The following is a 16351-nucleotide window of genomic DNA, read 5'->3' as shown; positions in this document are numbered from 1 at the left end:
GAAGTTACTGCTGTGGCCTACTTAAGCATGAAAGCAATGGTGGTAATGGAACTTCATGGCAAGTCATCTGTTTTCTTGTGGTTGCCTGTGTGGCTGATTTCCTGCCTGTAGAATTTGACAAGTCTTAGTTCCTCAAAAAGGAAGAAGCACTTACTATTTAACGTTGGAATTTAAAACAACCAAAAAAACAAACAAAACCCAACCCAAAAACTTTAAGGGCTAAGAAAGGAGAATAAGTAGGAAGAAGGATGGTAGTGGTAAATATTTTCTTGATCTTCCTCCCTAATATTACAAGGTCCCCACAGAGTTAAGATAATTTTAATCATCTCCCAACTTGACACTTGAAATGTTTTCTCCATCGGAAATGAAAGAGATCGTTATCAAAAAAAAGGCAAGGCACATGCACATATATGCCCCTGACATGTCTTCCTAGTTCTTAAATAGGTTCCTTCTTCAATTGGCCAAATATTAAAACTGAATTGTGCTATGTTGGGCACATATTAGATAATTTCAGCTACTATGAAACACACTCTGAATCATATTTCTGTGCAACAGAATGTGCAATGTAGTACTACCATGTTCTCACTTCCTCAAAATATGAGCGTTATCTCCAACCTCTCTATAAATGCAACAAATTTAATGGCCGTGCTTTCCAGATCTGTACCCTGTTGCCTTTACCTGTCACACTGCTGCATTATAGAAATTTCCTTGATAATTTCTTGAAGGTCGGACTCCACAGGAACTTGCTTAATTGCAACCACTTGACCAGTTTCTTTATGAATAGCCTTGAAAACACTGCCATAGGACCTGTAATAGAGGGTGGAGGACAAAAGTCAATCTGAAAAGCTGAAGTCAAAGCAAGCCAAGAGACAGGAAACGACCAAACACTAAACAATACAAACCACCTACCATTTCTGATTTTATAGCCTGGAGTATCCAACACACACACGGTGTTGGTCACCCCTCAAAAACCTGTGTGACAGCTGAAGTGCCCCAAGGAAAGTCTTCATTAAAAAGACCTTTACAGTGTTGATGTTTAAAAAAAGTTCTGTCTAGACTGTAGAGCTTGATCCTTGAAAAAAAAAATTATGTTAATGTAAAATTAAGAAATGACTCCTTCAGTCTTTGCCATTTCCCCTTTGGTACTGGCAATCCATGTGCAATATTTAAAATGTTCCTCAAAAAAGGAAAAAGGACCCACATGTACAAAAATATTCACAGCTGCTCTTTTTGTGGTGGCAAGGAATTGGAAATTGAGGGGCTGCCCATCAATTGGGGAATGGCTGAACGAGTTGTGGTATGTGAATGTAATGGAATTCTACTGTGCTGTAAGAAATGATGAGCAGGCAGATTTCTTTTTTTTTTTTTAAGTGAGGCAACTGGGGTTAAGTGACTTGCCCAGGGTCACACAGCTAGTAAGTGTTAAGTGTCTGAGGCCGGATTTGAACTCAGGTACTCCTGAATCCAGGGCCGGTGCTCTATCCACTGCGCCACCTAGCTGCCCTGGCAGATTTCAGAGAAACCTAGAAGGACTTGCATGAACTGATGATGAGTGAGATGAGCAGAACCAGGAGAACATTATACACAGTATCATTAAAATTATGTGTTCATCAACTGTTATAGACTTGATTCTTCTTAGCAATACAATGGTCCAAGATAGTTTCAAAGGACTCACGATGAAAAGACTCTCCAAATCCAGAAGAAAAAAAAAAAAGAACTGTGGAATATGGATGTAGATTGAAACATACTATTTCTTTTGTTTTTGGTGCTGTTGTTTTTCTTTTTCTTTCTTTCTTTCTTTTTTTTTTGGTGGGGCAATTGGGGGTAAGTGACTTGCCCAGGGTCACATAGTTACTAAGTGTTAAGTGTTTGAGGCTGGATTTGAACTCAGGTACTCCTGAATCCAGGGCCGGTGCTTTATCCACTGCGCCACCTAGCCGCCCCTGTTGTTTTTCTTTTTTGAGGTTTTTCCTTTTTGCTCTGATTCTTCTTTCACAGCATGACTAATGCAGAAATAAATGTTGTTGTACATATATAACCCATATCGGATTGCTTGAAGTCTTGGGGAGGAGCGAGGGAGGAAAAAAAAATTGAAACTAGAAATCTTATAAAAACAAATGTTGAAAACTATCTCTACATGTAACTGGAAAATAATAAAATACTTTCATAATTTAAATAAATAAATAAAATGTTCCTCAGGTCATAAAACCTTGTTATCTAAAATCTGGGCTCAGAGTAGGAAGAACCTTAGAGATGTGATCTAGCCCAACCCCCACCCAGGGGAGGAAGTCCTTCCACAACATCCCTGTCAAGTAGTTCTCTAGCTTCTGTGCTTGAATATTTCTAGGTTCCCAGGTCAAGCAAATTGTGAATGGGGCTTACCTATGTCCTTATAATGCCAGCATAAGGAGGTAAAGATAGCAAATGCAAACTCTTTTCAGTACATATTCTCTTATGAAGTGTTTAAACAATCTTGCTCATAAATAGATTGCATTTTCAATGAAAGCCAGAACGATGGTAGAGGAAATAATATGTAATTTCACTCTAGGGCCTTTTCTACACACATGTTTAATAATGCCTTTATGCAAAAGAAACACAAACAAAAAGTCTGCCTAAATACCAAGTTATGACGACTTTACTGAGAAAGTAACACATGTACCCTTGCAGACAGAGCAACATATTTTCATTGTTAAAAGACCGTCTTTTTATATTGCCAATAAGAACTCTATGCTCTCAGCTGGTAGGGGCCTCAGAAATGTTCCTTAACAATATCCCTCGGTATGGCTAGGTGGCGCAGTGGATAGAGCACCGGCCCTGGAGTCAGGAGTACCTGAGTTCAAATCTGGCCTCAGACACTTAATACTCACTAGCTGTGTGACCCTGGGCAAGTCACTTAACCCCAATTGCCTCACTAAAACAAAACAAAACAATATCCCTCTACAAGTGATTATCCAGCCTCTGCATGAAGATCTCACATAAGGGGAACTCACTCCCCCTTAAGGCAGACTATTACATGACTAGACAACTTCAATTGTTAGGAATCTCTTCTTTATGTGAAATCAAAATCGGCCTGCCTGGAAGTGATGTGTAATGGTATTAGTATGACCCTCCTTCCATGTGGCTCTCTTCTAATATCTCAAGTCCTCGAAGATAAAAAGAGCTCGTTTCATTCTGAACAGTTGTAGATCCCTCTATTTCAAAAACTTTTACAGAAGAAAATGAGGTGGTATGGTAGGAAGATTGCTGGATTTGCGCTTAGGAGATTAGAGTCTAAATCCCAGCAAGTCACTTCATTTCCATGAGTATCAGTTTCCTTCTCTACAAAGTGGGGATAATTTCACATTACATACTCTACAAGGTTATTGGTAGGAAAGGACATTGTAAACCTTAAAGCACTATAAAAATGTGAACTAATATTAGCAGAATTACAAATTATTGTAATTAAGTTTGGCTCCACATCCTTGTCTGCCTATCAAAGAAAGACAAGCAGGTGAACAGTATTTTTTTAAAAGAAGAAAGCTCTTTTAGTCTTGAGAAATTTTGCCAGCTCCCATGATAAATTCAATAAAGTTATTAGCAAAAGGGAGGGCACAGACAAACATATCATCTTGGCTTCCAAGTAATTAGCTTTAGCCTGGAAAGGTTGAGCATGACTAAATGTAATTGGCTCGTAAAATTAGCTGAACTGGCAGGAAGTATGGAAGATGTGGGAGCAAATGCTCTTGGCCGTGAGAATATAAGGCAGTGATCCAGCTGCAAGACTTAAAATGTAAAACCTTGAACATAGGGAGAAAAGGTGCTATGCTCTGATTGTGACCTATTAAATGATTTCCATTTAACCTGATTTGGGCTTAGATTTCAGTTCAGGCCTATATAAGACTTCCACAGACCAAAAGGGCTGGAAGATTATTTAGAGATCTTCTTTTCTAATCCCCTTATCTTCCAGAAGAGGAAACAATGGTCAGGAGAGGTAAAATGCCACAGAATATACCCAGAGCAACATACCCAGTTCCTCTGACTCCAAGTCCATAGACATAAATGTCAAGGGCTGAAATGTCCTCTAGAAATCAATGATTTCAAACACTTCATACTAAGTAAGAGGAGAGCACAAGTCTGACAAGTCTGTGGTGCAGTTAGGCTTAGAATTCAATCTGCAAGCTCCCAAGTTAGAGCTCCTTCTACCAGGCCACTCTCCTAGACCTTAACTCCCTCAAACAAAACTGCTGTAATCTCCAAGATCTAACACCCCCCCCCCTTCAAACAGGGATTGGCTTGTAATGAGATGGGAGTCAAAGAGTTAGTTTATATGTGTGTGCACACATGTAGCCCATTCATTTTCTGAGCAGGTCACCTATATGGGGGTAGCTCTGGTTTGGAGTGGAATTCTTGATCAAGTCTGTCTTTAGCAATTTCCTAAATCTTGCTTGTCTAGTCAATAAAAGAAAGCTCTGCATTAGTTACAGTCTGACCAATGGAAAAGAACAGCAACCTTGGTTCTTCATTTAAAGAGCAATCAGGGTATGGCAAGGAGAGAAAGAGCTTAAGTTCTCTATTTTCTCCAGGACAAGTTTTGTAGGAGGAAACTTCCAAGTATTCTGCTAGAAACATCTGAGGATCTCAACCAAAATAGAGAAAAATCTTCATTTTAATTCGTTTCATAGATAATTCCAGGTACATCCTTCTATTATAACTTTTTTTTAAGGGAGATAAGTGGTACTTCCCAATCCTAGATTTTCCAACCCATCTGTTGCCAGACCACCTAACTAGGTCTGCTCAGTCTTCCTCCATGTTACAATTTCTTGGCTGTAAATATGATGGCACAAGTGATGACCACTGCTTGAAGAGGCTTGAGTTTTTCCTCTTCAAAAGAAATGAGCACATTGCACTTATTCTGTGCTAGGCATTGCAATCATGGCTGCCTCTTATGTGCTCTTTAGAGGTGCAAGGTTAGTCTCCTCCTCATTACTTGAGCAGAAACAGCTGAAGTATTACTAACCCCCTTGACTCTAGCCTATGCTGTCAGTTGTATAACTTCTAGTTCTTTTTTTAATAGAATTTTATCTTACAAAATATATGTAAAAACGAAATTTTAACATCAATTTTTTAAAAACTTTGTGTTCAAATTTCTCTCCCCCCCCCCCCGCCTGCATTCGCACCCCCCACCCACAAGAACTCAAGCAATTCAAAATAAGTTATACATGAGTAGTCATGGAAAAATTCCCATATTAGCTAGTTGTGAGAGAAAAGAGTCAAAAAACCCAAAACTTCAGATTAAGGAATTGTCAAAGAGGAAATTAAAAAAAAAATTTTTAATGTGTTTCCATCTGTTTTCAGATACTATCAGTTCTTTCTCTGCAGATGGGCTGCAATCTTCGTAAGTCTTTCAGGGTTATATTGGATCATTGCCTTGCTGAAAATTACCACATGCTTCCCAGCAGATCATCCCCCACTATTGCTGTTATTTTGTATACATCACATTTCACTCTGCTTCAGTTCATGTAGGTCTTTCCAGGTTTTTCTGATAGTATCCTGTTCATCATAACCTGTATATAATACCTTAAGCTTGACAGAGAATTTTCTTCATAAAAGCCCAGCAAAGTAGGTACCATACGTTTTGCCATTATAATCAATCATCATAACTATTTCCCTCCATCCCACTCCCTTTCCATGACATTTACTCTATCTTCTTTTTGCCTATTCCTCCTCAGAAGTGTCTTACTTCTGACTATCCTCTCCCTCACTCTGCACTCCCTTTTTTCACCCTTCCTTATCCTCTTCCCCTCCTATTTTCCTGCAGGGTTAAATAGACTGCTCCTCCCAATTGGGTATGAAAGCTATTCCCTCCATGAGTCCACTCCAATGAGATCAGGGTCCCTGAGCTAATTCTGTATAACTTCTATTTTCTAGGAGAGAAAACTGAGGCTCAGTGAGAGGAAAGTTTTCCCACTCCAAATCTAGTGCTCCTTCTACTTTGCTCTGCTGCGCTCTATTAAATACACACAGCCACTGTGTCAGGCCCAAGCACTAAAGGTATTGAGATCCTCCCACAAGTACTCCTTAAGTGATGAATGTCTTGCTTGATACTGTCACCTTGAAAAGAACACGATGGCAAGCTGAAGTTAGGAATAGTGACCAGGACCTTGGATACAAAGTTCTCTTTTCATACACATGCCCATCCCCAGGCAATGACAGCCTTTCAGATATGTTGGTTGTCACTTTTAAGCAATGTGGTTGGGCACTATCTCTCATTTTCTTCCACTGCTTCATATTCAAGAGTCAGTCATTCTTTGACTCCTGCCAAGAGACTTCTTGGAGATCCTTACAATGGGGCAAACGCTCTATCAAGAATAAACGGGGGGGGGGGGGGGGGGGGGGGCCGCCTGGCAGCTAGGTGGCGCAGTGGATAGAGCACCGGCCCTGGAGTCAGGAGTACCTGAGTTCAAATCTGGCCTCAGACACTTAACACTTACTAGCTGTGTGACCCTGGGCAAGTCACTTCACCCTAATTGCCTCACCAAAAAACAAACAAACAAACAAAAAACAAGAATAAACAGAAGGAAACTCAGGACTCAGTTTACCATTATAGCAGAACTGCCTCCATACTTTCAATTAAGTTTGCCCCCCCACCCAAAGACTCATATAATGAACATGTTTATGACAAAGAGCTGATTTTAAAGGGAGCATGGCAATTGGCTCACATTTCTAGCACTTGATGGTATACAAAGCACTTTACTCACAACAACCCTGTGAGGTAGGTTGTATCAGGATCACCTGCATTTTGCAGAGGAAGAGACAGATGGATCAAGTGGCTAATCATATTCCCACAGCTGATAAATGTGGGAGCTTGGTCCTGAACTCTAAGCCCATGGACTTCTGTTTGCCATGCTACTTCTTATAACATTTAAAAATTTAACTCACTGGGTCTTACAAACCTCAATTAACTTTAGGGATTTATTGCCTTACCTCTGATTACATTTTACACAGATAAAGGAATAGATCTGTGAGAGTGTTAACCTGGAAGTAAACAGATGACTGAAGTGTCCTTTATTATGCCTCAGCTTTATACTCCATGTGAACAGGAGGGTCCCTATCCAGCATGAAAGCTAACCTCATCAATATGTCTCAGATGCTTCTGTAAATCCCTGCTTTAATCCATGCCACATGCTACATGCTACTGACATGCTGGGTGGCACACTTACCCTTCTCCAAGTTTCTCCAAGACATCAAACACTTCTTCTGGCTGCTTGGTCAAACTATCTTCATCTAGTTTTTTCAGCTGCCTGAAAACAGAAATACAAAAGTACGATAAGAAGCTGTTTGGCTTCAACATGAAGTGTGCTATTTAGTTAACAATGTTTCATGTCACTGGGTTTGCCTGTGGCTAAAGGAAGGTCAATTGTGAACAGTAAAATGTAGTCTCTAGCTTTCTGAAAGTGACGGTTATGTTCATAGTACATGTTTATACAACACTTTAAGGTTTAAAAAGCATTTTCCTCATAACTTTGTGAGGTGTGCATGGAGTTGAAAGATGACTATTCTCATTTTCTAGGTGAAGAAACTGAGGCTCAGTGAGGTTAAGAAACTTGCATGGGTCATCTAACTAATAAGGATTGAAGCCAGGATTAAAACCCAGGTCTTCTGCTGCTAATCTAGCTCTCTTTACCCTAACTCACTATTCACTAACCTTAATAGCCCAGCTCAAGTAGTATCACATCTTCCATGAAGTCTTCTCTGACAGTCCCGTTCCCCGTCCCCTGTCCCCCACCCCCCCCATTTAGAAATGATCCTTTCTTCCTCAAGTCTTTTAGAGCACCTTGTTTATAATATTCTAGTTTATATCATAATTGTATTCTTCTCTCATAGATTACAAGATCATTGTGGGTAAAGAGAAGCTCTGGATTGAGAAGCAGACGACTTAATTTCTTGCCTTAGTTACAACAAGAGTTCACCATGTCACCTTGGCAAAGTCTCCTCCCTTGTCTGTGCCTTAAGTTGTTCACTGGTTAAATGAAAGGACTGTGTAATATGACCTCTAAGGATCCTTTTAGCTCCACATTGTCTATGTCCATGGCTTTTATTCATCTTTGTCTGTGAGTAGGGCCATGTAGGTAAAAAGAATTAAATAAATGTATTTAACTGAATTAACTTATCATCATTTAGCTATCATCATAAGGGTAAATATCCTGGCAGCTCAGAGTTTGAGAATGTTCAAAACAAATTCATCAAGTGTATAGATATTTGAAAATTTTCTGCTGATTTATTTCCTAATCATAACTACTTGAATATAAATTATAAATGTAAGCAAATCTCATGATCCTATTAAAAGTTAAAAGTCCAAAGAATTGCATTCTCTTTGCTTTTTTTTCCCCTTGGTATCTTCAGGCAAGAAAAAGGAGTATTTAAAAGGAGATTTAAAATGAGCATATCAGGGGAATATTTCTTTTGTGTACATTAGGTCTTCTACACAATGGCTTCCTGAAACTAATGAAGCACAACAAAGAAAAGTAAGCTCCGGAAGTGGTGAAATATGGAAGTAGTTACAATGAAGATTTTTTTTTCTAAAAGAAAAGGTTTAAACTGGTTGAAAGGCCGCTAGTAGTTCTGGCAAGAAAAGAGAAAAAGAGAAAAACAAACAGGTAAATTACTAGAGAACTGCACTAAAAAAACAAAAGAGGAGAAGGGAGTGAGGGGGTTGGGGGAAAGCCTAAAAGTGTCAAAATCTATCTACTAGTAGTACTGGCCAGAAACATACACAAATTTTACTCACAGGAATGGTAAATGGCATTTGGTAAATGACTGAAAAGTCATAGAATCCTACTAGCAGATCAAAGGAATTCTTAACACAGAGTATTAGAGCTTAGAACAGGAGTTCACCTTTCTGTGTCATGGGCACCTTTAACAATCTGGTAAAGCCTACAGACTCTTCAGAGGAATATTTTTTCCATAAGCTTTCCAAGGAAATAAATTATATTGAAACAGTTATGAAAAATGAAAACAAGCAACAACAACAAAACCTTCTTAACCTCAGAACATAGAACACTGGACCTGGAAAGAGGCTTTGGAAGATAGAATTTTAGTAGACAAGTAGTCTTAGAATTCGGTATGTTTGCGATGAAAAGGACTTTATAGAATCAAACTCCTTCATTTTACAGATGAGAAGTTAAATTCAGAGGGCATATGACTTGCCTATGGTAATACAACTCACAAATAGTGGAGCCGGGAATGGAATTCACACCTTCTGACTCCTAATCCCAGTTTTGTTTTTACCACTTCACAGTCTTCCAGAAACAATTCCAAAACTAGAATTTAATGCCACAGTGACCTTTTAAAACCAAAACCCCCTAAAGAATAATTTTCCATTGACATCACCAAAACTCCCAAGCTTCAACAATGAAATGAAACTTCTCAGGAACTTGAATGGTCCACTTAATATTTTGTGAAATGTGGAATTACAATGAATACATCCCCATACTCAAAACAGTTCTTATCTCCAATGATTAGGACATTTACTTTAAAGCTCAGGATTACTTTTTAAAGCTCTGTGAAAACAACAGACAATACTTCATAGATCAAGTATAATTAAAGTTGTATAAACAGCTTATACAAAGGAAGATGAAACAAATTCTCCTTTGAAAGTATGACTGACTCTGTGGTGTATAAAAAAGCAAAATTCACTATTTCAACTGGGATAGATACCACCACATAACAAAGGAAGCCGACATTACTGTGGTAGAAACAGCTGCTGGTCTCTGATAATGGGTTGGTTTTTGGGGTTTTTTTGAGGCAATCGGAGTTAAGTGACTTGCCCAGGATCACACAGCTAGTAAGTGTCTGAGGTCGGATTTGAACTCAGGTCCTCCTGATTCCAAGGCCAGTGCTCTATCCACTACGCCAACCAGCTGCCCCATCTGATAATGTTTTGACAAGACAAATTTTATTTGATTGTTTAGATGCTCCTAAAACTCTAAGGCATTTCATGCTAGGTACTATCTGAAAATAGTTCGTGTTGAAATGACAGACAACTGGTTATATGAAATAACAACTATGAAAAGTTCAGAGAACCATAAGAAGACTTATAAGAACTGATACAGAATGAAACGTAGAGTGACAACCAGAAATTCAGTATACACAAAGACTGATGTAACACAAAAAGAACAGGGAAATGAAACTGAATCTCATGTAATTATAAAGATCATGATCAGGCCCAGAGAAGAGTGGAGAAAATGCATCTCCTCTTCCTCAAAGGAGGAGGAATATTGCAGATACAAGGGGGTATGATGACTGACTTTGCTGAACTACTTTTGTTCATCTTTGTCACAAGCCGCAGTTTGGGAAGTAGGGACAGATTCTGACGATGTTAATGAAGAAACAAATCACTAATAAGAAAAACATGATTATTTTTAAAGGATGGGCAACTATTGGTTTCATCTATATTTACCTCAAAATTTTCAGAATGAAATGTTTATACTTGGCCATTACTGGATCATAAAGATTTCAATTTTTAAAAATCCTTAATAATTCATTTTAATACTGCTTCTTACCCACAAGTTATCAAGTTGGCAAAATGCTACAACTCTACATGCCCTATGCACTTTTCCATTGATATTCAGATCATTTTCAACTTTGATTCTCCTGAGATAGTGGAGTTTGATTACATATAGCATCAATGGCAGAATTTTAGCAATAAAGAGCTGTGCTTCTGTGGGAGGGAGCAACTCAAGACACTGATAAGGAGGTGCAAATTCCCAAAAGATTCAGTATGACCTTTTCCTCCTACTCAGTTCTAAGTTCATCTCACTGTCCAGCTATAATGCTTGTCCAAATGTATACATAATGATCAACTATCACAATGAACTTCACGTTCCACTAAATGTTACCTGGGCAACATACATATTTTTCCAGCCACTTTTGCTTATACATCCACACAGGAAAAAACAAAGCAAAATAAAACAAACAAATAAAACCAATTAATGACTATGGATCTCATTGAGAAGGCCCTATAGCATTCTGGAGCTCAGTGTGACCAGAACTATCATGTGTAAACATTAGTAGTATCTAGACAACCTGGCCACTGATAGGAAATCCCTCTTCTATTTGGGTTGTGTGTAGGTCAGTTTCCATGACACTCGTGAATGATTTGCAAGAACGTGTATCTCATTTGTTTTTTTGAGGTTGATTCTTAGTGGATCACTGAAATCATCTTCCTAGTAGTGACTGTTATAGAGTCTTGCATGATTTTAACATATGAGCCACATTTTAATATTTGTGTAGAAATTCCTTATTTGAGTAAAGACTTTAGGGAAGCATTTTTTTCTACCAAACTTTAAAAAAAACCCACAATAAACACATTGGGATCTTATTTTTTTTTTACTTCTTAATTAACAGTATTACTATGAAGATGGCCCCTGCTGTGGAAGGTTCTCACTGAAAGTCTACCTGTTCCCTTGTCATGTTTTCAACAAGAATACCTTTGAGGTGCCATGGACAAATATCCAAAGATTTCAGAAACGAGAAAATAAGCAAAACTATGTTGACAATGATGGATCTTTTTTTGGGTAAATGAATAATCTATTACTTTTTTCTTTTCTTCTGGAAACAGATGGACAGACCATGTGTTATATTTTGATATCTGAAGAACTCCAGGAAAACCTTAAGCACATTGAGCAGGTCCTTCATGGAGAAATTACATTGACAAAATAAGGCTCACACATGATGAGAAGGCATCAATTTACTCTCTGTATTAGTAAAAGAGACCAGAGATCCAAAATATCAAGAGAATCATTCAATGCCTGTACATAGTCCAAGTGACAACCTGAAAAGTTTTACATGTGGCTTTTAATATATATTTTCATATGTACTGTCATCACCCAAAACCAAGGAAACAATCCTTTAAACTAGCCTTTGCCAGGTCTGTCATCACTTAATGGTTCTGTAACTTATACCTAAATTGCTCTTTGCCAATGTGGACAAAGTATGGGCATGTGCCATCCAAAGAATCCAGAAGGTTGCATCAACTGTATACTGAGGACAAGCTCTGAATCTTACAATCTACTGTCAGTCTCTGTGAAGAAATGACTTTTAAATAAGTGACTACTTTAAGCAAAGTAAAGGTGACAGTGTTTTGTTATTTTGCAAATCACAACTTTAAGCAAAGAAAGAATGGCTGTTATTTCACGATCTCATACAAATACAAGCATCTAACTCATGATGGCAAACAACATTTTCTTTATTACTGGCAGGATGTTATTATCTAAGAGCTACAATTTCAGAAGTGGGAGGAACCTTAGAACATAGGTAGAGAAGAGTCTGCAAAAAAGATAGAATCATAGCTTTAGAATTGCAGAGACCACTTTCTCTTCTGTCCATCTCTGTCCCCAATGTGGTAGAAATTGAACTTTAAAAGTTTATGAGGAAAAAACAAAATTAAAAAAAAAAGTTTATGAGGCGGGCAGCTAGGTGGTGCAGTGGATAAAGCACCGGCCCTGGATCCAAGAGGACCCAAGTTCAAATCCGGCCTCAGATACTTGACACTTACTAGCTGTGTGACCCTGGGCAAGTCACTTAACCCTTATTGCCCTGCCAAATAATTAATTTAAAAATAAATAAATAAAACCAAAAAAAAGTTTATGAGGGGGCAGCTAGGTGGTACAGTGGATAGAGCACTGGCCTTGGAGTCAGGAGGACCTGAGTTCAAATCCGACCTCAGATACTTAATACTCAGTAGCTGTGTGAACCTGGGTAAGTCACTTAACCCCAATTGCCTCACCACCACCCCCAAAAAGTTTATGAGAATATAAAGAAAATGCTTGATGTCAAAGATACAACTAAGATTAACTCTTTACATAGGCTCCTCCTACTATCTCTGCTCTCATAGTCTCCCCTGTTCACTCTTAACAGTTACCTACTCTCACTTATAGAACTGAGCACAGCTTTCTCTCACTCACAAAAACCCTGCCCCCTCATTCACTCACATGCCCACACCTTCCCTTTCTCTCTCTCACACACACAACCTTCCCTTTCTCTCTCTCTCTCTCTCTCTCTCTCTCTCACATACACACACACACACACACACAGCCTCCCCTCTCGCTCAAAAAGCCTCCCTCTTACACCCATACTCTCCCCATCCCTCTCATAGACTGCCTCCCCATCTCACACACACACATGCAGACACTGGTCCCCTCTCTCATACACACAGCCTCCTCTCACACACCTGAATTCTTCCCCACTCTCTCACACACACCTTTCCCCTTCCCATTCACACACACGCAGCACCTCCCCACACACGGCACCCAGAGCTCCCCTTCCTCTCTCATACATCCTCCTTCTCACACAGTCTCCTCCCCCACATCCTCCTTACTCTCATCCATATACACGTACCCACAGACTCTCATCCCCTCACAGACATGCCTGCAGTTTCCCCATCTCACACACTCTGCACATACTCCTCCTTACACACATGCATAAGCAGTCTCCCCCCTGACACACATTCACACACGCACACGTAGTTTCCCCCCTCACACACATCTTCCTCCTCTCATTCACACACATCCTCCCCTTGCTTCTCGCTTCTCTCACTCACGCTTACATTATCTCTCTCTCTCTCTCTCTCTCTCACACACACACACACACACACACACACACACACACACACACACACACACACACACACACACTCTCCTCTGCACTACCTGTCTCCAGCCCCGGGCTGGGTTACTCACCTGCGCGGCGGGTTCCTCAGCTGCACCGTCTCCATAGTGCGGCCGCCGGCAGCTCAAACCTGCTACTGCTCCATCCCCAGCCGGTCCTTCCGACACTTCCGCTTTCCGCCCCGGCCGGAAGTGGAGCTGGAGGGGGCCGCCGCGGAGGGGGTAGAGCAAGGAGACTGAGAAGCTCCCAGTGGGCGGGGCATACGTCACGTGGTGCCTGGCTCCTCAGAGGCGGGTCAGGGAAGATGAGTATGAGACTGAGAGGCCCCGCAAGGGGGCAGCCCGGGAACTGTAAAATGCTCGGCACCTGCGCAGCCCTGAGCGCCTCAGCCTGGGTTTTAGAGATCGTCCGTCTTCTAAGCCACCCTGTGGGGAAGTGATAGGTAGAGATGGCAAAGCGATCACGTGGCAGCGACCCACATACCCATTTTACAGAGGAGGAAGCTGAGTTCGAGAGAGGGAAAAGAACTATAGCTAGTAAATAACATATATATGTATATTATGTATATATGTATATATTTAGAGATATATAAATGACACATAGCTAGTAAATGACAGAACAGTAACTCGAACCCAGACCTTCCTTCATCATTCCTAAACCAGTGCAACTTCGACTGTGTCACCATATGCCTTTTTGCAACAGGATATAATACTGCAAGGAAGTTTAGTGGTCTTGTATGTTATGGGGGAAATCATGTAGTTCAAACCCCTCATTTTACAGAGAGAAAAAAAAAATATATATATATATATACACACACATACAGATATGTATATATATGCAGTGAGAGAGAGAGGTGGGGCAGTGAGGGTTAAGTGACTTGCCCAGGGTCACACAGTGTCAAGTGTCTGAGGTCAGATTTGAACTCAGGTCCTCCTGAATCCAGAGCTGGTGCTTTATCCACTTAGACACCTAGCTGCCCACATCAATATTTTTTTACACTACCCACCTCACAAGGCTGCTGTAAGGAATGCTTTGTAAAATGCCACATAAATAAGTTATTATTCTTATCACTAATAACTTACATTTCTGTAACACTTCAATGTTTATTAAGAGCTCTCCTCACAATACCCTTGGGGAGAGAGTATTGTTGTTCAGTTGCATCTGACTCTTCATGACCCCTATATGTGGTTTTCTTGACCAAGACACTGGAGTGGTTGGCCATTTCCTTCTCCTGTGGATTAAGGCGAACAGAGGTTAAGTGACACAGCCAGTGAATATCTGAGTTCAAATTTGGCCCCCAGGGCTTCCTGACTTCACACACATCCCACTTAGCTGCCTCTATTCAAAATATCATCTATCTTCATTTTATACGTTATAAGGGAAATTGATGGGGGTTTGGGGTAGGGGTCCTTAGAAATTCCTCTTTATAGAATTACACCCTCCTGTACACAAATCCAATTAGAATAAAATAATATTTTATTTAGATGCTAGGGGAAAGGAAACCAAGAGAGAAGTCCTTGGATTTCATCTGGTGGGGAGAAGGCATGGATGGAACAGAGGTGTAGCTCTCTGAGATACCTATCTCCTCTAGCAGGAGACAGGCAGATACTTTTATAGAGGACTAATGGTGGTCCGATGGGGTGATCATCTAACTGTGGAAAGTTCCCTTATTGGGTGGTGGGTTGGAAGCAGTCTGGTGAGGATCGCTTGTTCTGTGCCCCCAAGCACCACTTGGCAGCAGTCACACCTAATAGTGTTATCTCCTCAAGGGGTGGGGGAATGAAGGGTGGTGGTCCCGGAGTTATCTCAGTCCATATCCAATGCCCCTTATCTCTTTAGGTGTGTCTGTCCTTTGGTTTAGTTTCTCCAGAAGGTTCCTTGATTTCCCACAGAAAACTTCTGAGGTACCTCAGGGCCCATAACATTATAGATAAGTAAACGGATGTTTAGAGATGCAAAGTGAGCTTTTCACGGCCAATATCTAGCAAGCAGGAACTTTTTCACTTCAGGTTCAGACATGGCCACTCTCTCTCAGAATGTTGGATCTAAGAGAACAGTAATGTTTTCTATAAGGTTATTGTAGCCTTGGACTTTTATTTGATTAAACTTTTACCTCAACCTAAAGATGATCCTTGGTTCCTGTCATGGGGAAATTGTGGTGGGGGTCCTTAGGTATTCCTCTTTAAAGAATTACACCCTCTCACACACAAGCCAATTAGAATAAAATAGTCTTTTTATTTTTGGTGCTAGAGAAAGTTGACCCTCAAAGGGGAGAAAATGGCTTAGAGATCACATGATTCTCTGAAACGAATTTCTTGAACAGAAGAAAGGCCACAACTTTTATAGATGGTAGAAGGGGTGACCATCTGACTGTGGAAAGTTCCCTTTGGGGGTGGGGGAATCTGGAAAGAGGGGAAGTGGTCCTGACTTCTGGAGTTATCTCTGTCCCCTGGCTCAGATCAGGTAGCAGCCAGGCCTAATGGGCTTATCTCTCCTGCAGATGTAGTGGGAGACTTTGGCCTTTTTAAGCTAAAGTCTTTCCCTGGTCTCAGTTTGTCTGAGGCAACACCCATTCGGTGATTTAAGGTTAGGTAATAAATGAGGCAAAAGATGGCATAGTTTGCCTACTCAAAAAAAAAAAAATCAATCTGGGAGCCTCAGAGTTTCTGTCCAGAACAGAAACAATTGCTAATTAGCTAATTAC

The 16351-nt window shown here is 40.2% G+C and overlaps 1 protein-coding gene across 1 annotated transcript in view; it reads right to left on the bottom strand.

Annotated features, from left to right (window-relative positions):
- Nucleotides 1-13842, bottom strand: part of STK4 (serine/threonine kinase 4) — a 128135-nt gene extending 114293 nt beyond the window's left edge. The window contains exons 1-3 of the mRNA XM_043988218.1: nt 13719-13842; nt 7200-7280; nt 679-807 (exon numbers count right to left, since the gene is read on the bottom strand). Coding sequence (XP_043844153.1) covers nt 679-807; nt 7200-7280; nt 13719-13753 — 245 coding nt within the window. The 5' untranslated portion in view covers nt 13754-13842. The remainder of the gene's footprint in view (nt 1-678; nt 808-7199; nt 7281-13718) is intronic.
- Between the last annotated feature and the right edge of the window lie 2509 nt (nt 13843-16351).

This window comes from Dromiciops gliroides, chromosome 2, assembly GCF_019393635.1.
Source record: "Dromiciops gliroides isolate mDroGli1 chromosome 2, mDroGli1.pri, whole genome shotgun sequence".
In the NCBI taxonomy this organism is placed as follows: domain Eukaryota; kingdom Metazoa; phylum Chordata; class Mammalia; order Microbiotheria; family Microbiotheriidae; genus Dromiciops; species Dromiciops gliroides.
This window is presented reverse-complemented; position numbering and strand designations above follow the sequence as displayed.